This window comes from Terrapene carolina, unplaced genomic scaffold, assembly GCF_002925995.2.
Source record: "Terrapene carolina triunguis isolate 2854851 unplaced genomic scaffold, T_m_triunguis-2.0 Scaffold838, whole genome shotgun sequence".
Taxonomy (NCBI): domain Eukaryota; kingdom Metazoa; phylum Chordata; order Testudines; family Emydidae; genus Terrapene; species Terrapene triunguis.
The window spans coordinates 7,497,197-7,524,200 of NW_020665189.1; the positions used below are offsets into that span (position 1 = coordinate 7,497,197).

The 27,004-nt window shown below is 41.2% G+C and overlaps 1 protein-coding gene across 1 annotated transcript in view; it reads left to right on the forward strand.

Moving 5' to 3' along the window:
• The window catches only part of FBXW11 (F-box and WD repeat domain containing 11), a 138,989-nt gene that overhangs the window by 51,532 nt on the left and 60,453 nt on the right, over nucleotides 1-27,004 (forward strand). Inside the window, exons 2-3 of the mRNA XM_029913751.1 lie at nucleotides 16,602-16,664; nucleotides 19,359-19,584. Of these exons, the coding sequence (XP_029769611.1) occupies nucleotides 16,602-16,664; nucleotides 19,359-19,584 (289 nt within the window). The remainder of the gene's footprint in view (nucleotides 1-16,601; nucleotides 16,665-19,358; nucleotides 19,585-27,004) is intronic.

Genomic DNA, 27,004 nt, shown 5'->3' on the forward strand with positions numbered 1-27,004 from the left:
GGAGTGTGCTTTTGGCCGTCTCAAGGGGAGATGGAGAAGCTTACTGACTCACTGTGATCTCAGCGAAACCAATATCCCCATTGTTATTGCAGCTTGCTGTGTGCTCCACAATCTCTGTGAGAGCAAGGGGGAGACCTTTATGGCGGGGTGGGAGGTTGAGGCAAATAGCCTGGCTTCTGATTACGCACAGCCAGACAGCCGGGCGATTAGAAGATCCCAGCGGGACGCGCTGTGCATCCGGGAGGCTTTGAAAGCTAGGTTCCTCAGTGAGCAGGGTAACCTGTGACTATTAACTTTGTTTAAAGAGAAGCTGAACCTGCCCCCGTTTCTTTACCCAGTTTATGTTGACTATCCTCTCCAGCTACATACCCCCTTCGCCCCCTTCCCAAAAAATAAAATCTGTTCTGTTTTGTTGTTAATGAACACCGTTGTCTTTATTACTGTTTTCGCGGGAATGTTTTAAACCGGGGACGCAGACTGTGGCGGGGGGCGGGTTTAGTGTTGTTATGCAAATGATGCTTCTAAACTCCCGGAATGACAGGCTCCGCACTGGTGGACTGGTTGTCTCAATGGAGCCTGCCAGCACTCCTGGGCGGGACTGCGTGTATGTGTCGGATATGTGACTTTCTGGCAGGGGGAGGAGGGTTACAGATCCCCTGCTGCGTGGCTCTGTGATCCAGGATAAGGACCGCTGCATAAGATCTGTAACTGCGCTCCCCCCCCCCCCACAGAACATGAAAACCACCTCCCAGACTGAGCAGGGCAAGTAGTGACTGCACTGTGTATGTGTCCTGATGCTGGACCTGCCCCCGCCTCTGTACCCTGCTAAAGGTGACTGTCCTGTCCAATTACCAAGCCCCTTCCCCCCCTTCAGACAGACTCTCCTCCAAAAGAAAATCATGGAAACAGTAATTAACAGAAACGAATATTTTATTATGAACCACACATGAAACGAGGGGTGGTGAAACTTGGACGGGGGCTTGTGTGAGGTGGGTAGGAAAGGACTTCTCAAATTTTGGGGAATGAGAGCCCAACAGTGCTAGAGCAGTCTGCACTGGTTGACTGAAAGTTTTAACGGCCCTTGCCGCCCCTCCTTCTTTGGACTTTGGTTGAGGGGGGTGTGGGACTTGGTGGCGGGGGAGGGCGGTTAGAGAGAGACTGCAGCGGGGCTCTGTCCTCCTGCCTCCGGTCTTGCAGAACATCAACAAGGCGCCGGAGCGTGTCCGTTTGCTCCCTCATTAGTCCAAGCAGCGTTTGAGTCGCCTGTTGGTCTTCCTGACGCCACCTCTCCTCCCGTTCCATGATTGCTCGGTGCATTTCGGACAAGTTCTCCCTCCACTGTGTCTGCTGGGCTGCCTGTGCTCGGGTGCAGGACATTAGTTCTGAGAACATGTCCTCACGCATCTTCTTCTTCCTCCGCCTAATCTGCGCTAGCCTCTGTGAGTGTGATGCCAGGCTGGGTTGGGAGACAGTCGCAGATGTGTCTGTGGGAATGGGAAAAAGGGAGTGAATTCCTGAGACAGATAAATGAAGTTGTGAACAAAGAACTTAGTCTTTCTCTGTGAACAAGACCATGCACTGCACCTCTCACATGCGCACTCAGGACAAGGTCAAATTTTCGGACTTCGCCTTCAGTGCCTGGGGTCTTGCAGTGGCGATCTGAGAAGCGGGGCAGGACACCTCAACTTGTGTAGCAGGCAAACATGGTAAGCCGTAGACTTGTGGCTGCTTAAAACTTTAATAGTAGCACTGGCCTCCTTTCACATTGAAAGCAAAGCCAGTCTCTGCTGCCAGCAATCCGGCAAGCATGAACTCTGCCCCTGTCCCACCCCCTCGCGGCTCTCCCAGGGAAAGATCCCTGTATGCTGCCCCTCTCCCGCCTCCACCGCGTCGCTGTAAAGCAGTCCCAATACTAACATTCCCCTCCCTAATTCAAAGCAGGGCATCATGAGCGACATCACCCTGATGAGGATCTCGGACAGCGAGAAGGAACGCATGCTTAGGGAAAGCATGCAAAAACCAGGGCCGTATGCCGCCATGCTTTGCCGTGCAATGATCCCTGAGTATTTGATTGTCTCCTGGCGAGGAAATGTCTCGTACCATGGAGGACCCAATAAAATCGCTCTCCCCAGGAACCTGATGACCAGGCTTGAACATTACCTGCAGGAGACGTATGTTGAGATCTCACATGAGGATTTCGTCTCTATCCCCGGACATATAGACCGGATTTTGGTGTAGCTGCACTGGCAGGGACTAAAGAGTGGAGCGTCTTGGGCAGCATAATCATGAAAAACCGGACATTGTTAGATTTTTTTTAAATAGTTGGGAATAAAAATTTTAAGGCAAAGAAATCATGAAAAACCCATTGTTAATATTATAAATATTCCAGTTCTGTTAAAAATAAAAGTTTAGATGTTTAAAGCACTTACTGCTTGATCTTTCCCCTGATTCTGTGTCCGGGGTAACGGCTGGGGACGGTTGGTAGGGGATCTCGGTAAGGGTGATGAAGAGCTCTTGGCTGTCGGGGAAATCAGCGGTGCAAGCGCTGTCTACTGCCTCGTCCTCCTCATCTCCTTCCTCATCTTCCCCGTCCGCTAACATGTCCGACGAGGAACCGGCCGCGGACAATATCCCATCCTCAGAGTCCATGGTCACGGGTGGGGTAGTGGTGGCGGCCGCACCTAGGATGGAATGCAGTGCCTGGTAGAAACGGGATGTGTGGGTCTGGGATCCGGAGCGTCCGTTTGCCTCTTTGGTTTTTTGGTAGCCTTGTCTCAGCTCCTTGATTTTCACGCGGCACTGCGTTGCATCCCGGCTGTATCCTCTCTCTGCCATGGCTTTAGAGATCTTCTCGTAGATCTTTGCATTCCTTCTTTTGGAGCGCAGCTCTGAAAGCACGGACTCATCTCCCCACACAGCGATGAGATCCAAGACTTCCCGATCAGTCCATGCTGGGGCCCTCTTTCTAGTCTGCGATTGCACGGCCATCTCTGCTGGAGAGCTCTGCATCGTTGCCAGTGCTGCTGAGCTCGCCACGATGTCCAAACAGGAAATGAGATTCAAACTGCCCAGACAGGAAAGGGAATTCAAATTTTCCCGGGGCTTTTCCTGTGTGGCTGGTCAGAGCATCCGAGCTCGGACTGCTGTCCAGAGCGTCAACAGAGTGGTGCACTGTGGGATAGCTCCCGGAGCTATTACCGTCGATTTCCATCCACACCTAGCCTAATTCGATATGGCCATTTCGAATTTAGCGCTACTCCTCTCGTTGGGGAGGAGTACAGAAGTCGAATTTAAGAGAGCTCTATATCGAACTAAATAGCTTCGTGGTGTGGACGGGTGCAGAGTTAATTCGATGTAACGGCGCCAAATTCGACATAAAAGCCTAGTGTAGACCAGGCCTAAGGTGCCACAAGTAGTCCTGTTCTTTTTGCGGATACAGACTAACACAGCTGCTACTCTGAAACCTGCAATAGTAGCATTTCTCTGCACAGTGGCATCTGTGGACTTTGATGCGGGCAATTACTCTAAACATTATTTGTTGTAAGAAAAGTGAGTTGATTTAATATCTCCTTGTGTAGTGTAAAACTAGTGGTTCTTCAACTTTTTATAGTGCATCTTACTAATGTCTCATGGACACCTCCCTCACAGTTGCAAGACTGTCTCCCATTCATGATCATGTAACATCTGTGTTCCTATCAGGATGTCATGCCTGAACCCTGCTTAGCAAATTAGCAAGTTCTGGCCACTGCTTTTGAAACAGACTTACATTTATTAATTTTCAAGGTTGTTTGAATCCATCCACGGGTTTTTTCCCCCCCTTTCAATACATTAAAACAAAAAGCCATGGAAGGACTTTGACATATTTTTAGTACAATTTTCATTGCATTGGGGGTGTGGGGGGTACTTAACTAGCTTTCTGTAGAATAACTTTTCTGGTTTGGTCTGGAGAGAGAAATTACAAAGTTGACGCTTTAACTCTAATTGGAATTAGCTTCCCTGGACAGTATACCATTCTAAGAATCTCCCACTTACTGGTTTGTCTTCATGGGTTGATTCTCATTCAGGTTGAGTTAGTGCAGCTCTTTCATTAGTTGTCTAGCTGCAGCTGAGTAAAAACTGATCAGTCTTGTCAACATTCACTGCTGTTGTTCAGAAGCTTAGAAACAATTAAACTGATGATATTCCGGTCAATTTCACTCTGCTGTTGCCTGGGGAAAATGAGTGCCAGAGGCGGTAAGCACAGGAGTTTTTATTGGGGAGGAATACCCAAAAATTGAGGTTGGAGAAAAGTACAGAAGGAGCCTCCTCTCACTTTTGCAGGATGCTCTGGGCTGGGAGTAGGTGGGGAACAGAATGTTTGTTCTCCCTTCCAGCAATCAAAGGGGAATAGGCTGGAGGTGGAGCTTCTAATTTCAGACACCTAAATGCAGTTATATATAAAAATTGGAGTCTTTACCAAGCACGGTCTAGGAACAACTGGTAGGAGTTCCAAGAGCTTTCTTTTGCCCAGTAGCTTAGATGTGTGTTTTGCTGAATGGGACCCATCCAAAGCAGTGAGTGCTATGCAAATTTAGCTTCCTCAGGCAGTGGCGGTGGCTTAAGGAAGTATAGTAACAAAACAAACACACACACACAAAAAAAGGACATTTCCTCTTCCCTTGTTTTCATACACTTGAATTAAGACTTGTGCTTTAGTCATCTAAAAAACAAATGTCTAGGGCCTTGTGGGCCTATTTTCCTGTGCCTGATGGGAGTTCATTTCTGTGATCTTAGATGAGTTGGGGTTACTCAGCAAACACTCCTAAAGAGCTTGATTTTGTTTTTTTACTGAAAGATAAAAGACCATACTAAATCGGTGAGTGAATTTATAAATGCAAAACATTTTGTAGAAATAAACTTTTCATCCGGCATAGATATTTAGTGTCTTCTAAATGATTATTTGAACCAGCCTACTGTTGGTGGTTTGCACAACTGTCAGTCCACTAGGTTATTTGAACCATTTCTCCTATACTTAAAGCAACAACAGCAGAAGCTATGAATATGCAGAACTGTAGTGATAGGCTCTGCATCTCTGGCTTGAAAAAAATTATTTTGCTGTTGTGTTCTTTCCTAGAAAAAGCCAACATTAAAGTTGAAGTCAAGTGCTCAGAAGTTAAGAAATGCCAGAAGTAAGGTGGCCTTTGAAGTAAGGTGGGATAATCCCCATTTTACAGATGGAGACCTGAGGCACAGAGACTAAGGTTAAATTAGAACCTGTAAAAGGTTTTATTGGTAACTTTTCCAGCATCTTACAGAAGTGCTGTGGCAGAGGCAGGGTTTCAATCCAGTTCTTGGGGTAGAATTAAACTGCCTTAACCAGAAGACTATCCTTTCTTTTCCAGCATTTCCCCTGCCCTGTTCACATTACACCTTCTAACTTCTGCAGCAAATGACGCAGGATTCCTACAGGCAACAGCCCAATACAGTACACAGTCCTGTGTCCATCCTTTGCACTAACATTGTAATCTTACTGCTCTTTTAACACAATGGTTTAAATGTAATTTCTTCATTTTTAAAAAAACAGTAAATTGAAAAAAAAAATCCCGTTTTCTGGAACCATATTGACTCTCATATGGGTCACACCTGGTTGGGATCTTTAAATTGACAGCCCAGACCTCGGGCCAATGGAGTTACTGGTAGCAGTACTAGCTCTTATCCACTATGGGCTTGTCTACGTTACTGGCTGGATCGATGGGCAGCGATCGATCCAGCGGGGGTCGATTTATCGTGTCTAGTCTAGACACAATAAATCAACTGCCGAGCGCTCTCCTGTCGACTCCGGCACTTCACCAGGGCGAGAGGCGCAGGCGGAGTCGAACGGGGAGCATTAGCTGTTGACTTACCACGGTGAAGACACCACGGAAAGTAGATCTAAGTACATCGACTTCAGCTACATTATTCACGTAGCTGAAGTTGCGTAACTTAGATTGATTCTCTCTCCCCCTCCCCCCCCGGTGTAGACCAGGCCTATGGGGACCAACCACTAGAGGGAGATGGGATATTTTGCTAGTGGGGTTTTTTATGTCTCCCAAATTACCCCTTGTCCCCACACACATGGCACCTTCCACCATCCCTCCCTGCCCACCTCTTTGCATTTGAGTCAGGCTGCTTCTTTCTTCCATGCTGCCTGAATCCAGTGAGTCCACTTTCAGCCTGGTCCGGCCTGGTACTGCAGCAGCCCCTGGCAGACAAGAGGTTCAACTGAAGGGAAAATGGTGTTCAGTCCATGTAGCTCAGGGATGGAGCATGCTCAGTCACTATCTGAGGATGAATCATATGCAGTCCAGTTGGCATGTAGGAGCTCTGTGGGGATGGAGCATGCTCAGTGCAGATGGAATCTTTGGCGCCTCTAAGGCTCTGCTGATCATGTTAAAAACTGCAATTTTTCAGGGTCTCATAACGGCCAAATTTCAGAGGATTTTCATGACGCCAGAATGCATGTCTAGGACACTAGGGTTGGCCCCCTGCTAAATTTCAGATTCCTGCTCTAAAGCATGGAGGTGTTAAAGCTACTCAGTTTAAACTGTTGTGTTTTTTTTAACATGGGCAAATCATCTTCTTTCCTAACCTCATTCTAGGAAATAGCTGAACCATTTTTTTGGAGACTTCCCATAAAACTTCAGACAAAGACACCTGACTTTAAAAACTTTTTAGCCAGAACAATTATTTTGGCAAAATTACGAACAATTGAAAACAGGATTTTGTGATTGGAAGTAGTAGGCAACCTTAAATTTAGGCATTGCTATCAGCACAATCTGTAATTACATACACAAAGCTATGTTAAAAGAATGTTAAGGTTGCAAAGTCACACACTCAGTAGTTAGGAAATGCCAGAATTATGTTTTGAAACACCTTTGTTCTGTCCCCTTGTGTATGTTATCATAATCTTTAATTACATGATTGCACTCTAGGTTTTTGTCTACAGGTTCCCCTGTCTCCATCTGTGCATGGGATGGACGATGCTTAGGAAATATAGTGATTGTACAATATTTATCTACTTTATCCCTTTTGTGACACCATGCACTCTTTATTGTACACCATTGAAGCCTTGCAACATACACAATTATTAATTTCCTCATGAGCTTTTCTGTGGTGCTCATCACTGGAGTATCTGAATGCAATATCGTTACCCTTGTTTTAGAGACAGGGACGGTTGAGTTCCAGCACTTCTGAAAATCAGATCCCAGGTATGTCAAGTTGAGTACCAGGAAATGAAGAAACAATGGCCACCTGAGAAAATGTTGATCTGTGTGTCTTTGCTTAGCATCACATAAGAAGTCTGACAGGGTAAGGATCGTTTCTGGATGGCATCTGACTGCCTTTATCACAAGACTATCCTTTCTCTTCTTGTAGTCTCCTGCCCCATTCTCTTCTCTCCTTCCAACTTCCAGACCATTTGAGGCAGGTGTCCTACGGACAGTAGCCAGGTTCGCCCAACAACCCTAATTCATTCGCTGAGCCTGTGCGGCTTGTATAATGAATGAGGCAGGGGTCTGGTGGGAGAAAAAAACAAATAATAAAAGATTTTCATAATGCATACACACAACGGAGCTGAATTAAGGTTTCATGGACAACCTTAATTCTGAGATTTCTGAACTTCCAGGTATGAAACTTGCTAGGTGTCTAAAAAGGAAAAGGCATAAATTTGATTATGTTCAGCTGCCATACACATCATGTGTCAGCATGATTTGAAATAAAACAGTGGATTTGCCTATGCATGAGCAGCCCCATTTTACAGGCAACACAGCTGATGATTGAGAGAGAGGTTGTTTGAGAGGCAGTGTGGATAGGTGAGTTGGATTTGGGTCTGTCATATTGGAGATCTGGGTTCTAGTTCTGTCTTGCATAACTTCTCAGTGGGGTATGAGGTCTTCCTCAAAAAGGATTGTGAGGGTTCAGAATTATTAGCTCTAGTCAGAAGAAGTGAGCCTAGAACTCATGGTCTTCTGGTTTCCAGTGCAGGCCAAAGAATATTTTGATGGGGTGTAGCAACATTAGGATCTGTTTTGTCTGTGTCCTGCATGGAGTGAGTGCTATCTGAAATGCTGAAGTGAGGTACGCCAGCAGTGCTATAGAATGTGTGTGGCACGTTGCCCAAAATGGCATTTCCTTTACCCCAGGTGTATCTTTCTGTACATTTCAGAGTTCTGGTGGTGGTGGAGCTCTTCAAAAATGTCACAAGTATGTCTGTAATATAAAGTGTCAGGAACCCTTAATACAGGGGTTTCTGCTATCCCTCTTACAATAAATTGGACTAATACTAACCATGTGGTTTAGCTGAACAGAAAAAGCAATGGTTAAACATAATTAAGATTTTGGAACACTTTCATTTCTAATTATTTAAAAAAAATTCGTCTTAGTGTGTTAATCTCAGGGAAAACAGGTTGGAAATCTATATGCAACTTTGACATATGTTGTACAATATACACTAGAAAAATAGTATTTTCTTATGTAATAGGTACTTATGTTATGCCTACTCATATAATTACTTTTGTCACCAACAATGATTGATTATGGTTGGGATGATTTATATACCCAGGGTATATAAAAGAAAATGGAAGATGTTCTGAAATCCTGATTACGTGTAATGATTGCTTTTTCTGTTAATCTATGCAACATGGTTAGTATTAGTCCAATTGATTGTAAGGGGGATGGCAGAAACCACCTGTATTAAGATTTCCTATCACATTGTTACAGACGTGAAATTTTTCCAAATGTACCTGGGAAGTGAATTGGCTTTAAAATTCTGGCACATTCCAAAAGTTCTATATTTAACTAAAATTCAGTTTTATGCTATAGTAGGTTTATAGTATAATTCATTACTGTGCTTTTCATCTGCATTGGTTTTTCTTTCTCCTTTTTCTGTTTTCTTCCCCTTCCCTGTATAATTTCCCTTTTTTCCTCTCTCGTCTATATACAACTCCAGTTGGTTAACTTTGTAATTTTATGGCATCCTCTTGTAGTTATACCAAGGGCACTCAGTTGCATGTTTCAGGGCATAAATTAATTGCTGCATGGGGCTGAGGACGACTCTTGTATCCACCTATACTCAAAACATTGTTCAATTGGTTACATGCATTATGGGGATTTCACCAGTTTGTGAAGCATCTACTATTCCCACAGTCGGAATTTCTGGCTTGATGGGCAGTGGTCTAACCCACCTGTACAAAATTCTTGCCACTTATCTAGGAGTTGTAGATTTTATTGGTAAGTTTTTATTAATGCTATTTAGGTTGTCAGCTTTGTGGGAAGGGAAGTATTTAAAATGTTCATGGTAAATTTCATAGAATTTGTCAAAATTTTCTAAAGCATGTTCATTTCAATGTTTCCTGTGCTTTTCTCTCATTATTTATGTTCCTCCTCTTCCTTTCCATATAATATTCTGTGGAGTTCGCACACCCATGAGACATCAAAGTTTTGCCTTCCAACTCAATAACACTTCCATTTCACCTGTCTCTCTTGTCCATTTGTACAGTTTGATCCTTAATGCTTAGCTGTGTGGAGCCCAGAACCTAAACAGTCAAGACATGCCCTAGGATACTTGCATGCTGTTGCAGTTTCTGCATTAGGGGCCTAGGGATCCATCTGAGATCTCAAGGCTCCACAAAGTTTCTGTAAGGATTGAAGACTATAGGAATTAAAGGGATAGATTGGAAAACTAGGAGTCAGAGCAGGGCAAGGAAGATCAGGATTATGAGGGAGGATGTAAGTATATGCTTTAACTCCCTATTGTGACAATTCCACCCGCATTCTAGTAATTTAACTAAAAGTTTCATAGACAATATTATGCATATATTAATACTGGGATATTCTCTAGATTCCAAAGGAACTCAGTTGTAGCATTACCACTGCCTATTAGTCCAATTAGTTAACACATTCCAATAGCAAACTTCTATGGATATAACGTATTAGCCAGTGCATTCTAAACTTCTATCCTAATAGACCACACACTGTTTATTTTTAACACCTACTAGCTGATTGAGTTGGATCCTAGAAATGTCCATGTAACACTGGTCTACAATTTTTGAGAAGTCGTCTGCTTCAGAGATAAAATGTGCTATTTATTATGTATTTTGATGTGCTGAATTCAAATATGACAATTAAAACAACTGATTGGCTACTGTTTCTAAGATATTTAAGTTTTTACATTTTATGTCTATGTATATTGTGTAGATAGTAGAGTTTTAATCATCAATTGTAAACCTAGGTCTTTTCATGTGTTTATGGTTGCTTTACATGATAATATTTCACCTGTCCTGTTTATGTAACATTTTAAAAATCAGCAAAAGGGTTATAGAAATAAAATTTATTATGAAACAAAAGGCAAAAAACTATTATGTACATAGTTTAGTCCTATTCAGTGTCTACTCGGCGCTTCTTGTCTTGTCTCTTGTATTCATTAAATGGAGCATCTCTTGTCACTGTCCAGCAATAGTCTGCAAGCATTGATGGGCTCCATTTGCCCTGATAGCGTTTCTCCATTGTTGCAATGTCCTGGTGAAATCGCTCGCCGTGCTCATCGTTCACTGCTCCGCAGGTCGGTGGAAAAAAATCTAGATGAGAGTGCAAAAAATTTATCTTTAGTGACATGTTGCAACCAAGGCTTTTGTATGCCTTGAGGAGGTTTTCCACCAACAACCTGTAGTTGTCTGCCTTGTTGTTTCTGAGAAAATTTATTGCCACTAACTGGAAGGCTTTCCATGCCATCTTTTCCTTGCCACGCAGTGCATGGCCAAATGCATCATCTCGAAGAAGTTCACGAATCTGAGGACTAACAAAGACACCTTCCTTTATCTTAGCTTCACTTAACCTTGGAAATTTTCCACGGAGGTACTTGAAAGCTGCTTGTGTTTTGTCAATGGCCTTGACAAAGTTCTTCATCAGACCCAGCTTGATGTGTAAGGGTGGTAACAAAATCTTCCTTGATTCAACAAGTGGTGGATGCTGAATACTTTTCCTCCCAGGCTCCAATGACTGTCGGAGTGGCCAATCTTTCTTGATGTAGTGGGAATCTCTTGCACGACTATCCCATTCGCAGAGAAAACAGCAGTACTTTGTGTATCCAGTCTGCAGACCAAGCAAGAGAGCAACAACCTTCAAATCGCCACAAAGCTGCCACTGATGTTGGTCATAGTTTATGCACCTCAAAAGTTGTTTCATGTTGTCATAGGTTTCCTTCATATGGACTGCATGACCAACTGGAATTGATGGCAAAACATTGCCATTATGCAGTAAAACAGCTTTAAGACTCGTCTTCGATGAATCAATGAACAGTCTCCACTCATCTGGATTGTGAACAATGTTGAGGGCTGCCATCACACCATCGATGTTGTTGCAGGCTACAAGATCACCTTCCATGAAGAAGAATGGGACAAGATCCTTTTGACGGTCACGGAACATGGAAACCCTAACATCACCTGCCAGGAGATTCCACTGCTGTAGTCTGGAGCCCAACAGCTCTGCCTTACTCTTGGGTAGTTCCAAATCCCTGACAAGGTCATTCAGTTCACCTTGTGTTATGATGTGTGGTTCAGAGGAGGAGGATGGGAGAAAATGTGGGTCCTGTGACATTGATGGTTCAGGATCAGAAATTTCATCCTCTTCCTCGTCTGACTCAAGTGAGAATGATTCTGGTGCATCAGGAACCAGCAGTCCTCCTCCGTGGGGTACTGGGCGTATAGCTGATGGAATGTTTGTATAAAAGTGGACTGTGCATTTCTTCTTTGACACACCTTTCCCAACTGGAGGCACCATGCAGAAGTAACAATTGCTGGTATGATCTGTTGGCTCTCTCCAAATCATTGGCACTGCAAAAAGCATAGATTTCCTTTTCCTGTTCAACCACTGGCGAAGATTTGTTGCACAAGTGTTGCAGCATATGTGTGGGGCCCACCTCTTGTCCTGATGTCCAATTTTGCAGCCAAAATAAAGGTGATAGGCTTTCTTAACCATAGTGGTTCTACTGCGCTTTTGTGATGCAAAAGTCACTTCACCACAAACATAGCAGAAGTTATCTGCACTGTTCACACAAGTACGAGGCATCTCTGCTCACTTTGGCTAAACAGAAATGTTTCCCTTTGCAAAATCAAACACTGACAAATAAGAGAGCACGACACTGTATGACTTCTAGAGCTGATGTAGGGCAATTTGTTCAGCGGAGTGATGTAAGCTTCGTTATGATTGCATCATCCATGACTTCTAGGAATAACATGATGCAATTCATATCCTGTATGACGCAATACCAGCTTCAGATTGCATCATTCATTGTTTTGCCTAAAAAGCAAGTACTGTCCAAACCCAGTCATAGATTTATTCATAGATCCAGTCAAAGATGTATTTTAGTCATTTCTGGTTTAAATTGAGATCCCTTCCCTTTATAACTCACTTATCCTCCGCCATTCCCAAGTCGAGGGTCGTATATACTGACCCAATAGCATATCTTGAAAACTAGAGCCAATCAACAATTTTAAGCATCATTTTCGTTCTCAGTGACCCAGAATTAGTAAAGTTTGACTACATTTATTTCAGAAGCATTTTGGCTGTAGAGCAGTGTAATCAGCTATCACATATTAAAAGTATACTCTCCCTGGGCCCTACTAAAGTTTATTACATGTTAACTAACATTCCCATCACATACACCCTTTTGTCCTAGATAAACTCTCTTATGGTGAATAGGCTGAAAAGTAAACAAACTGGTAGTGCGCCATTGAAGTGGGGAAAGGCTAAATGTTAGCCAAGTGAAAATACAAAGCCAGGGAGAGAGAAACAGATTTATCTTTCTTTAAGACTGTATTACAAACTAATTGTTTTGAAGATGGCAGTATATTTAATTTGCAGATCCTTTACAAGGACATCACTTACAGCATGCTCCACACTATACAAGAGACAGGTGTCAAGACAGTCTCTGCTCTAGGGAGTGTAGAGTCTAGAAGATTTATTATAACTATACTAATTTTATTTCTTGATTAAATGGCGCTGTAGAGCTACTGGTCCTTTTTTTATGGAAGACAAGGAGTAAGTGAGCAGAGCAGCCTTTTAGGGCTTGGCTACCCTGGCATTTTATACCTCAATAAAGCCTCCCAGAGCGCTCTACCTTACTCCCCGTCCACACTGGCAAGGCATGTAGAGCGCTCTGACTCCCTGGCTAGAGCGCTCCTGGTACTCCACCTGCACGACTGCTGTGTATTGGCTGAGACGCCTCAGGGCCAGTGTGAACGAGGAGTTATCTGCAACGGCGTTTACTGAGTGAGTGAGAGAGAGGCAGGGGGGCTAGGGGGATCTGAACTTACAAGACAGCGTGCTGACACACTCTCAGCAATGCAAAAACCCACTCTCTCTCCCCCCACATACAAACAACACACTCCCCCCTCATTTGAAAAGCACGTTGCAGCCACTTGAACACTGGGATAGCTGCCCATAATCCAGTGCTCCCAATGCTGCCGCAAATGTGGCCACGCCAGTGCGTTTGCAGCTGTCAGTGTGGACAGACTTGGAGCGCTTTCCCTAGTGTGCTCTCCAAAGGCTGGTTTAACCCAAAGCGCTCTACAGCTGCAAGTGTAGCCAAGCCCTTAGTCACTGCTCATTTTTCTTGGTGGTAAGGGGAGTGAGGAAAAATGACCTCTCAGCCATTTGTGTTGAGATGGGGAGGGAGCAAGAAGCAGAAAAGTAGTGGGAGTCAAGTCCAGGTGGGATGGCAGCTCAGAATTGAATTATTTGGGGAAACAAGACTGATTCAAATATGCTGGATTTTTTGAGGGGAGTGGCAACATTTTATCTTTCACCTGGGTTGATCTGCTGAATACACCAACCCCAAGTCATCAGATTAAAAGAGCATTCAACCTCCTTTTCATTTCAGTTGTTTGTGGTCTGTTACCAGTGAGTTTTTTTTACTATGCTATCATGTGAAACGAACCATTCTTTTTTTACATTTATATTTCACCTTTAAAGGGAGATGATCTATACCAAGGGTAGGCAACCTATGGCATGCGTGCCGAAGGTGGCACGCAAGCTGATTTTCAGTGGCACTCACACTGCCTGGGTCCTGGCCACCAGTCTGGGGGGCTCTACATTTTAATTTAATTTTAAATGAAGCTTCTTAAACATTTAAAAAACTTTATTTACTTTACATACAACAATAGTTTAGTTCAGGAATCGGCAAGTTCAGTATAAGCCCCCTGGCGGGCCGAGCTGGTTTGTTTACCTGCTGCGTCCGCAGGTTCGGCCGATCGCGGCTCCCACTGGCCGCGGTTTGCCGCTCCAGGCCAATGGGGTTGCCGATCCCTGGTTTAGTTATATATTATAGACTTATAGAAAGAGACCTTCTAAAAACATTAAAATGTATTACTGGCACGCGAAACCTTAAATTAGAGTGATTAAATGAAGACTTGGCACACCACTTCTGAAAGGTTGCTGACCCCTGATCTATACTCTTCTTTAAACAGGTGCAACTAATTTATTCCATTGTTAGTAGTTCTTAGGCATTTGCACCTGTACTTCCTGCAGAATTTTCACTTCATGAATATTTTTGACTTTGTGTCGTTATCCTTGACAACTCACTGGGATTTTGTTAGTCTTCCAGTATCACTTATTGGTATGAATGGGCAAAGTACCAGTAATTGTTGTCAATTAATTCGTGCTCCTTCTGGATGGCTGTGCAGTAGCAAATAGAATCACGCATAAAAAGCGGTGTTTACATTGGTGACAGTGCTGCTGCGTTTAAAAACCAGATAACACAATCCCAACCAGATGATAATTTTAAAACATGAGGCAAAGGTGTGTAGCTTTTTCAAGTGTAATTGTGCTTAACATATGTATAAGTCACCTCAAAGAAGTGTATGAAAATTTTAAACAAATATAAATAGAACTGCCTTTGTCTGTATTTGGACTCTCCTCCTCCACTTTTTGCTGTATTTGTCTCTGCTGCTTACATCATAAGCAGATGAGTTTGCTTTTTTTCTTCCAGGCATATTCCTCTTGCTGGCAATGTGCAGAACTTTCACAATGTAATTCTTCCAAAGTGATATGCCATTTCTCTGTAACAGGAAGCCAGGCAGGAGGGACTCAAATAAGTTTTAGAGGGAAGCTCTACAGTTAACAGGGGGGTCAGTGAGTGTAGCTTTATGGGTAATGCTGTTTTATTTTTCTAATAAACTTCCTCTTTTGAAATAAAGCTGCTTTCTGTGATTCACTATTATCACATGACAAAAACTGTGTGGAGGAGGAGGGAAGGGTGGTAAATGTGAGTTCAGAACACAGCTTGTACCCTGGAAGGGGGAGTGGCTCCTAAGCAGTTGCGTGTACAGTTTCTATCAGAGTGAGCTCATAATGGAGAGAGCCACCCTGCCCCCCCCACCCTCCTAAAAGGGCAGGGAAGCAAGATAAAATATACAAGCAAGAGTGGGTATAAGACTCATCTTAATTCTACTTTTCCCCCCAGAACAAGTGATATATAAAGGAGAAGGAAAGAGGGATAACATCAAAATATACACATCTGTATAAATATCTGTAATTTTCATTTTTTAAAAATACACAGCTTTCCCTGACAGCCCCTTTGCCAATCCATTATCAATTGGCCAATTTCTTGTAGGTATGAGTGATGAAGGGAAGGAGAGGGAATGGGTGTGTAGGGTGAGTCCAGTGAATAGTGATTGCAGAGGTATGAGGAGAAGCATTGAGTAAGTTGGGATTCATGAGTTTGATTGGTGGAGAGAATGCATGACTGTTTCAGTTTTAGTGGCAGAATTGAGTGAGTGAATGTGGGCAGGTAGTGGAGAAAAGAAGGTGTGAACTGAGGGAAAAGGAAAGCTCGAGGGGAGAATGGAGCATGGATGTTGAGGGAGGCGGATGTCAGGTTTTCCATAAAAAAATGGAAGGGAAGAAAACAGGAGAAAGTGAAAAGGGAAAGAGCAGTTTGAAGTGAGATACATACTGGTAAAGATGGAAGGGAAAAATATATCAGAATTCTTGAAAGGAAAATAGAAGTAAAGGGAAATGGCAGCTGCCAAATCTCTTGGGACATTAAGAACTGTAAATGGCAATCAGCTACAAAATAGTCTGAAGAGAACAATCCTGCACTGACTTAGTGGGCTGGATGACTTGATAGGTCTTTTATGTCCTATTACGTGTATAAGAGGGTGTACTGACTGTTTTTTTCACCCTAGATGTATGTATTTTGACTTCACATCAGAAGCTGCTTGTTTAATCACTTCAGCAATTTTCCTGTTCACCTGAGGGAGTTTAATTCTAATTCATTAATGGATTTATTTCCCATTGAGATGATCATTAAAAAGTCTAGATGAGAGCCTGTTGATGGAAATTGAAGAGGGGTCAGAAATGAAATTATCTTTACTGTAAATGGAATCAGTGAACATACGCTAGTTCATTGGAAATCTTAACATTTATGGTATCTAGACTTGTGACTAGAAATCTCTTGTAATGTTAGATAGGAAAATGTTTTATCTTTTTTGGATGTGCTTTTCAAAATGTTTGCACAGGCATGGAATTGCCACAAAATTTAAACACATGCAGAGGAAAATTCAAATAATATTTCTGTTTTTTCCTAGAACACATCAGTAATGGAGGATCAGAATGAAGATGAATCTCCAAAGAAAAATACCCTATGGCAGGTACGACTGAGGTGCCCAAGGGAAGGCAGTAAATGATATATAGATAGTTGGCATTATTTTCAATATTTCTGCCTTTGAGAAAGCTTGCTCCTGCAAATTGAATGTCCCACTTATGCATAGTAGACTTGATGCCATCATATATTTAGCTCAAAGTGGAGTCCTCAGGTAGAAGATGACAATGATGGACAATTTATATGACTTGTTCTTTCCAGATTTTTAAAACTTTCTTCTCTCTACCTTGACATGAGACAATTTCATCATCAAAACATGCATTACAGTACAAATTCATAAAATAAAGACACAGTGCAATGGCCATAAATGGAAAGAACAAGGTCTAACACTGCCCTACCACTGCAGGAAAACTGGCTGTGGTGAAATATGCATAACAGATATTGTTCTCTAGAGGAAGGTGAGTGTGTATTCCAAGCTTACTGCCTTTATGCTCTGAAACACAGTTCCTTCCTGACTCTGGATTTAATTTGTTCAATTATTGCCAGATAGTAATCAGTCATCTCTCCTGAGAAGTTCAACCTGCTATATGGAATGCGGCTTAGACTAGAGTTGACTCTAAAACAAGGAGGAAGTCTTGTGTAAAGTCAGTCACATGTTCTCGGCCTGAGAGACCAGCAATCCGTAAATCTATGGATTTATTTCAGAGTAAAATAAACAGTCAAAATTACCTGTCCATAAAATCTTGTCCTTTTAAAAAAAACAGATGATAGGGCAACTTCTCCTTGTGTGCTTATGTTTTTATATTTAAATGGTCATCTCCCTAGCTATGAACTTTACTCCCTATACAAGAGGAATAATCCAAAAGATGGTGTAGTGTATAACTATTATCATGTATAAAGAAGCGGTAGATGAATAAAATATGGAATGTCAGTAACAAATGCTTCTTGAGACATTGCTGCTCAAACCTTAACCTTTTAGACCTGGTCACACACCACATGTGCAGAAACTTTATGCTTTTTTTCTGTGGAAAAGTAAAGGGAAGAGGAAGAAAACCTTTGTGATATGTGCGACTGCTTGGTTACATACTCCCCTTCAATTCTGTTCTCTTTATTTTCCCTTTCTGGATGGTGTTTGTAGCCATGTTTGTATCAAATCTTCTCTGAAAGCATTTGGGGCTACAAGCAATCCCTTACTTGTTTAGTTCTTTCCTCCCTTATGTTTACTACCTGTGCAATTTTGGTGTCTTGCAAATTTGAGGTTTGCTCAACTTGTACACCAGAGCAACACCCAGCAAAGAAACGCATGAAACAACCACTCTGCTCGTTTAAGTGGTATTTATTCTTTAGTTTCAAGAGGCTTTTGGAAACTTAAGGAATCCTGGAGCAAACTGAAATTAGCAGTAAGTATCACTCCTTTTCCTACAAACTCTGCAGACCTACCTTGAAATGCTCTGTGGATCAATTTGCACATCTAAGGGTATGTCTACGCAGTCAACATTAAAGTGCAGCTGCGGCAACACTTCAATGTGGCTGTGTAGTCACGAGCGCCAGGAGACAGCTTTCCCAGCGCTGTAATAAAACCACCTCTGTGAGGGGAATAGCTACCAGTGCTGGGAGCATGGCTCAGAGCGCTGTAGCACTATCTACACTGCCACTTTACAGCACTGAAACTTTCATTGCTCAGGGGGGTGTTTTTTCACACCCCTGAGTGAAGAAAGTTTTCAGTGCTGTAAGTGGCAGTGTATACAAGGCCTAAGTGTCTGCATATAGCATAGTGGATTAATGCATAACTGTTTTAGATCTGGAAGCTCTAGTCTCACATTTTCATGGTACAAGTGAAGCCTAGCCTGATGTCAATATACTGTTGTTCCTAGTGGAGCTATCCTGTTTCTTGCTATCACACTTCCTGCCTAAACTCCAGGATGTCTTGTCATCCTATAATAGTGCTTATTATGTGATTCAAACACTAGGTGGCGGTGTATGCACAGTGATGGTTAGAAATTCTTACCAAATATTGAGAATGTTTGGTACCAAGAAGTATCATGGAAGTAGGCAGTATGGCCTTGAACTCTTTCTTCTACTCTTGAGTGAAAAATTTAACATCTGTATTCTGTAGTGGTGTGTCATCCATGGCAAGATCTCTTACGGCACCCAAGTGGAAAATTAAAAACCAAAGTCCCATTTAATGGTCCTAGGTGTTGGCATTTGCACACCCTCAGGTGGCAGGAGTGGGCTGTCGTTAAGGAAAGGATCTATAATTTACAAATTCCTGTCAGTTTTCAATGATGGGGCAAGAAATGGGCAGTGCAACTTTTAATTTTATATTTCTAATTATTATCAGCACTTTGCCTTTTTCCCGATTTGTGTTGTATAATTACATCCGTTGAAACCAATGGAAGTTGTGGAAGGAATACAGCAGTAGAAAGTAATGATGTGAATAAGAGCCTTCCCGCTATGTTGATTGAGCACTTCAGTATTTCTTTAAATAATTGTAAATGGGAAGAGATTTTTAGTTTTTCAGTGTAATTGATCATTTATAATTATATAAGAAAAAAAATTTCAGTAATCTCATCTATGAAAGCAGAATGTCAAAGTTAATCTTTTTGCATAGATGATCGCTTTTATTATAGACTTTGATGCACTTCCTTGCATTCTCAGCCCCTTTTTCAGAGTTCAAATTACTCTTACCTGACTCTGCATGCTGATATTTAAGTATTGACTATTTTATCTTTTCTAAAAATAGATAAGTAATGGAACTTCATCCGTGATAGTCTCAAGGAAGCGACCATCGGAAGGAAACTACGAAAAGGAAAAAGACTTGTGTATTAAATATTTTGACCAGTGGTCTGAATCAGATCAGGTTGAATTTGTGGAACACCTTATTTCACGAATGTGTCACTATCAGCATGGACATATTAACTCTTATTTGAAGCCCATGTTACAACGGGACTTCATCACTGCTTTACCAGGTAACAAACGTATCTATAAGTATTGGGAGATAAGTGTATATTTTGCTATAGATAAATTTAGATTATAAATAGTGTACATTTTTTTGGACAGCCACCATATTTTTATTTTCTCCTATTGGGTAAATACATACTAGAATAACTTGTCAGCCATTTCTGTGATTAATTGAACTGGCCACTGGATGCCAGTATTGTTCCACATAAATACAGTTTAACTAGTATGTTTTAAAGAGCAGTCTGTGTTTTACTTGGATCTGAATTATTGTAAAAGTTGCTTCTCAGTTGCAAACTTCATCCTAGATTTCTTTTCCATACCAAACCCTCTAATGTAGAAAATACCATTAGCCTTCATGGCTTTGATTTGTGAAGCCTATACTGCATTTTTTTGTTTTGTCCTAGGTTTTTCACATATTTTTTAAAAGTGAACTGAAATCTTAAATCTGTCTGCTTTGATAAACTAGTCTAGACATCTGGGCTTTCTTGCTACTGACTTAATCAAAAATTAATTGTAAATTTTTTTTACAGTTCAAGTTTGGTTCTTTCTTCAGTATTTTGTATATTAACAGACTGTTCATACCTGTGCATACTTTATGCAAGTCCACAAAGAGGATGGAGCACTACTGTTCCAGGTGCATATAATCCCTCTAGCTTTAGACTTTTTTCTGCTTGGCAGGCAACTTATATTTCACAGTTGCCTGCGCAAGAGCAACAAGGATTGGTTGGTTTCCTGGATTTTGTTCTGATTTCTGATAGTGAGAGGCAGCTACTTTTTAAAAAAATATATATACATTCAGCATGTGGTGATTTATTAATAATAATAATAAATAAAAAAGTAGATACAATAGAACCACTGCAGGATATGTTGGATATGAGAAAAACCACTTGTCTTTTAGGAATTCAAGAAACCTCCTGATGGAGGGGTCCCTAATAGTTGATGGTGTTTAACAGTAGTTAATGAAACATTGAGACACTGTTCAGAACCTGGTCTACCCAGCCATTGGAAAAGGCTGCCAATTTAAATCCAGGCCGTTATGATGAAATTGACACGAGTCAGTCAAATAAATTTGCTTCAAATGCTGTTAGTATAGGGTTAGGAGTTGCTCTACCTAATAGCTGTCAGTTTTCTTTCTTTGTAATCTTGCTCCTCTCCTAGCCTTTCACATTCTCCTGTCTTCCCGTATTGGTATATTCTCTCTCCCTTGTTTGCTTTGACCATCTGTTGTTCTGTCCTCTGCATTGAGCAGTCATAGAAACAATAGCTAGAATACCAGATTGTTATGCACATCATTGTACTTATTATTTGTCAGATGACACCAGCACAACACACCAGGTTTTCTGATGTTTGAATCAAACAGGCCTGAGCTACTGAGAAACTGATAGTGACAGGCAGCTGATTGAATTGATGCAGTGCTGAGGGGGCTAATCTGTCAGAGCTGGATGACCATAAGAACTCAAGCAGCGCTATTCTTGTTTTCCTTCTGTCTATCCTTTTCCCAACTAAAATTGTAACTGCTTCCCTCTAGGCATGCAGGATATTATTAAGACCTCAGCATCTCTGGGAAACCTGAAAACCTAGTAAGGGACACCATAGAAACTAAAAGGAAAGGAGACGAGAAAAGATGCTAGGAGCCAATGATGTATTATGAGATGGAATCTAATTTTGATTATAAACATTCATGTTGGTATTTTACTTAGTTACTTATACATAATTCACTTATTTCAAATCTTCATATAAGGGTTCACTACCAAAGTGGTGGTGGTTTGTATTACAGTAGTGGCTAACAGTCCCATTTGAGATTGGTGCCTCATTGTACATACACAACAGTAAGAAACAGTCCCTATCCTAAATCATTTGCAGTCTTGAGACAAGACAAACGGATGAAAAAGCAAGTAGTATCCCCATTTTACAAATGGGGAGCAAAGCAGTGAAACCAACCAGGTACATGTCAGTTTCACTCTGCTGTTGCCTACATTTTTTTTCACTGGGCAGAGAGAATTTTCTACTTGTCCCAGAGGTGCCAGCTCATATTTAAAGTGGATGCCATTCCAACAGGCCAGGTGAGGGTCTGGGCTTCAGCAGTTGCGGACAAAGTGGGAGTGAAGGAAAAAAAGGGAAATTAAAAAACTGGACAAGAAAAAAATACAGAAGGAAAAAAGGTAGAATATGAAGGGAAGGGGGAAAGATGAGATCAATATTATGAGAAGTTAGCTTTGTACAAGATTTTTTCAATCTAATTTAATTGTGGGTTGCTTCTTTCCAGTGAATTTCCTAGCTTTTTCTGCAGAAATGACCCCGCTCAGCTTTTAGATACTATAGATCTCCTGCCCCAGTCTCCTTTTTTAAAGTGGATATCTGCTTTATATTTTCCTGGGAGATATTTAAAAAGTGTGCAACTTCAAAATCAGGCCTGCCTGGTCAAGGCATTTATACAGTGTGGTCTTCAGTTAAGAAAGTGGATTTTTGAACACAAGTTTGAGTTTGCAGCTGCTTTATCTTGAACTTCAGTGTAGAATCTAGATACCTATTACCAAGATTTGTAATGATCCAGATCACTTATTCATATAAAAGAGTGCTATAAGTCCTCATATTTACATATACACATTTATATTTATTATATATATTATATTAAATACATTAAAATATGTCTTCCAGTGTTTGACTTTCTTTTTCTCATTTCCCCCCTACCTTTCCAAAAATGGCATACCAAGGCCAATGCTTATATTTTTCTGGTCAGTTGCAGCCAAAGTTATCCTGTAAGTTAGTTTGTTGGATTGTATTAAGATGATTTAAAATGTTTGCTGCCAGCAGCTTTTATTGTCAATAAAACAATGTACTTAAAAAAAAAATCTTCCTATCAGACAAATATTGACCATGTGAGCATGAAAATTAATGTACATTTTGGATTCAGACTTCTGTTGGAAAATGTTTGACATTTTCAGAAAATAAACGTGGCAATTACATTCAAAAATGTTAATAAAATGCTAACTTCAAGTCCTGTTTGAAGATAACATTCCTCTAAGGAGTTCAGTGTCTCCACACACAGTGGTCAGCTTTGCATGGTTGCTTTTTTGTTCAAAAAATGATTGTTGATGTTTCTGACAGCTGTAATGCAGACATGACATTGAATGAAGCAGCTTTATGGTACAGTATTAATTGGGCTTGTCCTAGGGTTTAGCTTTTTTAGTGTGATTGGAGAAAATCTCATTTTTTTTAAATGTATTTATTTTTAGCTACAGCATAAACACTGAAAGCTTTATTGGGAAAAAATAGGGTTGTTTTCCTTCTTGACCTTGAATTTGGCCTTTCTTTCATCCTGTCAAATCATTTTTGTATATTGCATTTGCTATAAGCTTCTTATACAAAGTGTGTTTTGTCATGCACAGGAAAACACTATCTTTTTAATCTAGCAAACTTTCCTTTTTGAAAGGATATCAGAATAAATATTGGGGAATACTAGAAGAAATGTTTTTATACTAAATATATATGGAGGCGGAGCGGAAATGTCCACTTAGAGGAATCTAATGGAGGTGGCATAGATGATGATAGAGAATACCCACCCCAGATATATTGACACAAATGTTGGCATCCTCTAGCTTTGTAAAAGACAGGTTTGACATAATCCACACCATGAATCATTAAAGATCTGGTTATTAACGATATTTAGGCACCACACCTAAATACCTTTAAAAAGCTGGTCCTAAATTTTTAGGACTGTTTTTTAACTTTGTCATGTAGAAATGTATTCTCTATATGTAAAGGGTTTTTACTAGCTAATGAAAGAGGTTTTTTCTTTGTTTTGTTTTTTTTAATTTCACGACTTAAATGCAGGTTTATTTTACTCTTGTGTATTGTGAAAATGCCTAGAATTGTGATTTTTATTTTACCCAGCTTTTCTGGAGATATTTTAAAAATTGTGTACTAGGTGTATATGGTATTTGTCTGGCATCTGTGCAAACATACTTTATTGTCCTATCACCGTGTGAAGATTCTTATCCACTCATTCATTCAGAACAACTTGCCATTTTAAAATTGATTAGTTATTGCTTATTATTAAAGATCTCCACTGAAATTGTGGAACACGTGGAGCGCAAGGGTTTGTTTTGTGCATTGTAACTTGCAGGATCAGAGCGTATATGCTAATTAGTCTGTATATGTTAAAATATAGATTCCTCTTTATGCAATGTTCCAGTTGTAACGTTTTACATTGCTATTCCTTATGCTTTATAGTTAGAAGTAAGGATGTTGGCTTAGAGAGCTGCGATTATGAGATCTTGCCATACCTGAACCTGTGATATGTGAAAGCTATTGATTCTAACCATTTTAACACTTTCTGCAAGATATAAACTGTATGGCATTGTTCAATGCTAGGGCATATATTGTATGATGTTTCTTTTCCTTTAAGACAAATTTTATTTTTATCCTCATTCTTGGAGACAGATTAATTCCATAAGAATTTAAGACACTAATTCCTTTATTTCTGTAATTATTTTAAAATAGGAAGTTACTATACTGAATACTTGTCAATTAGAGTCTTTAACTTTTTGCAATTTGTAGTAGACTAAAAATCAGAAATAACAAATACAAAATATTTATTTTTATCTTGTTTAATTTACCCAAACAAGTCAAACTAAGTTCAAACCTCTTTGAAACTTTTAGTCTTTCTAATCACTTATGAATGACTTTCATAATAGAAGTTAATCAGATCAATTGCAAACATTGCCATTTTGGTTTCAGTTGTACAGGAAATGGATTAAAAATGGCAGAATTGCATAAGGGATTTAGAGAAATTACTTGAAAATTTATTACAATTTCTCTTGTACCTAGATACCAGAGTATAAGGAGTGAATAGCTCGAAATAAGTATTAAAATTATTCTGGGTCTGTGATGTGCATGTTCAGATCTTCAGAACATAGTTTGCGGTGCACAGCATCTTTTGTAAACCTTTGATCTCTGGGAAGAGCTGTAGCAAAAGGCTCACTGAAAATTAAGCATATCAAAAAGGGCAAGTGTGCACCCGTGTCTCATCCATGTTTGTAAGGGAAGGTTTTCTTGCACTAGGGTTTGGATTAAAATGAATACATTTAACAAAATTAAGGCCTAAGATGGAACTGACCGTTCATGTTGAGTGGAATGGTCTGCTTATAGAAACATTCTTTGCATCCAGAATGTTGCTGCTGTGGAGAGATGAGAATAAGCTAAACAAAGATGCACAATAATTTAACCTCTGTGCCAAATGCTTTTGGGTTCTGATTTAATCATTTGAAAAACATATCTATACTAGAATGCTTACCAGACATTACAAATAAGCTGTGCTACCCTTAGGGTAAGGAACATTTGGTTGATCATGTTTCATATGGATATATTTTCAGAGTCCTCCAAAGGGTTTTTACCTCTACTTGTCACTCAGTATTTGTTTTCTGTAAAGATACCCATCATACCCACCCAGCTCTTGGATGTGACCAAGTTAGAAATTCTCCAGGTTCAAAATTCTAAAGCTGTTGGCTCAAGGAGACGTCTTGCATCAGTCCAGCAATAGAATGTAGAAATTCATTGTGCTCCAACTGCCATTAGAAAATCACTAGGCATATACATTTAGTCTGGAAAACAGAAGACAGAGGGACATAACAGTTTTCAAGTACATAAAAGGTTGTTACAAGGAGGAGGGAGAAAAATTGTTCTTCCTAACCTCTGAGGATAGGACAAGAAGCAATGGGTTTAAATTGCAGCAAGGGAGTTTAGGTTGGATGTTAGGAAAAACTTCCGAACTGTCAGGATGGTTAAACACTGGAACAAATTGCCTAGCGAGGTTGAGGAATCTCCCTCATTGGAGATTTTTAAGAGCAGGTTAGACAAACACCTGTCAGGGATGGTCTAGAAAATACTTAGTCCTGCCATGAGTGCAGGGGACTGGATTAGATGACCTCTGAAGGTCCCTTCCAGTCCTATGATTCTATGATTTCAGTTGGCTGTTTGCGCCTGTTTGAAATCTGAGCCATGGACCTTGTTGCTCATGTATCACTATATCCATTATATTTAATGGGCAAATGCAAAAATGATAAACTGAAGTGGGGAGAAGTTTAAGAAGGCATATTAAAAATTCTACAGCTGCTAACTGCAGAGGCTACCTAAACCTGTGATCAGTCTCCCCTCTCAATTTTTTATCTACAACTGCTTTTCCTCCCTTTTCTGCTCAGGTGTTGTTGAACTGAAACACTGTATATGCCCTTACAGTTCAGTATAACTTTTTTGGGGATGCTGGCGGGGTTAACAAAATGCTTACTGTAAAAACTAAGTTTTAGTCATCCGGAACTGCATGTTACTAAATGGGAAGTAGGTGCCAATTGCGAAAACTAAAACCGGTGGGAAAGCTCAAACTACCCTTTGGTTTTGACTGAAAAGGTGATGCTCTTTAAAAATAAAAATTTAAAAATAGCCCTGTTTGAAATCACCTTTTCAGTCAAAACCAGAGTTGCTTGTTCTCTATCAAGGGGTGTTAACTGTTTGGTTATCACGGGCTGTGAGCAGGTCTCAGTAGCTCCTTAGATCAGGGGTGGGCAAACTTTTTGCCCCGAGGGCTACATCTGGGTATGGAAATTGTATGGCGGGCCATGAATGATCACGAAATTGGGGGTTGGGGTGCAGGAGGGGTGCGGGCTCTGGGGTGGGGCTGGGGATGAGGGGTTGGGGGTACAGGAGGGTGCTCCGGGCTGGGACCAAGGGGTTCGGAGGAGGATCAGGGCAGGGGGTCAGGGGTGCAGGCTCCAGATGGCGCTTACCTCAAGCAGCTCCCAGAAGCAGCAGCATGTCTCCCCTCCGGCTCCTATGCAGAGGCGAGGCCAGGCAGCTCTGCGCACTGCCCCGCCCGCAGGTGTCGCCCCTGCACTCCCATTGGCTGCAGTTCCTGGCCAATGGGAGCTGCAGGGGTGGCACTTGGGGGGGGAGGGAGGGAGGGGAGCGTGCTGAGCCCCTTGGCTGCCCCTATGCGTAGGAGCCGGAGTGGAGACATGCCATCGCTTCTAGGAACCGCGTGGAACAGGGCAAGCCCCCGACCCTGCTCCCTGGCAGGAGCTCGAGGGCCGGATTAAAACTTCTGGAGGGCTGGATGCGGCCCCCGGGCCGTAGTTTGCCCACCCCTTCCTTAGCTGCTTCCTCTCTGAGCAAGATTGGAAAGATAGAAAATAATACTGAAGAAACTAAAGCAATTTTTGAGTTTTTAAACAAATATATTGTGTCCTAATGTGGATTACTTTCCACCAATCATCCTTTAGTATGGAAGAGATTGCAGGCCATGACCTGCACTGTTTAATTAAAATATTTGTAATTCTTAAAACTCTCAGTTGTGATTTATAAAAGATAATTCACCCTGAATGGATAGAGATGAAAAGATGTGTGGGGAAGTGAGTGGCTGGAGTTGGAGGAATG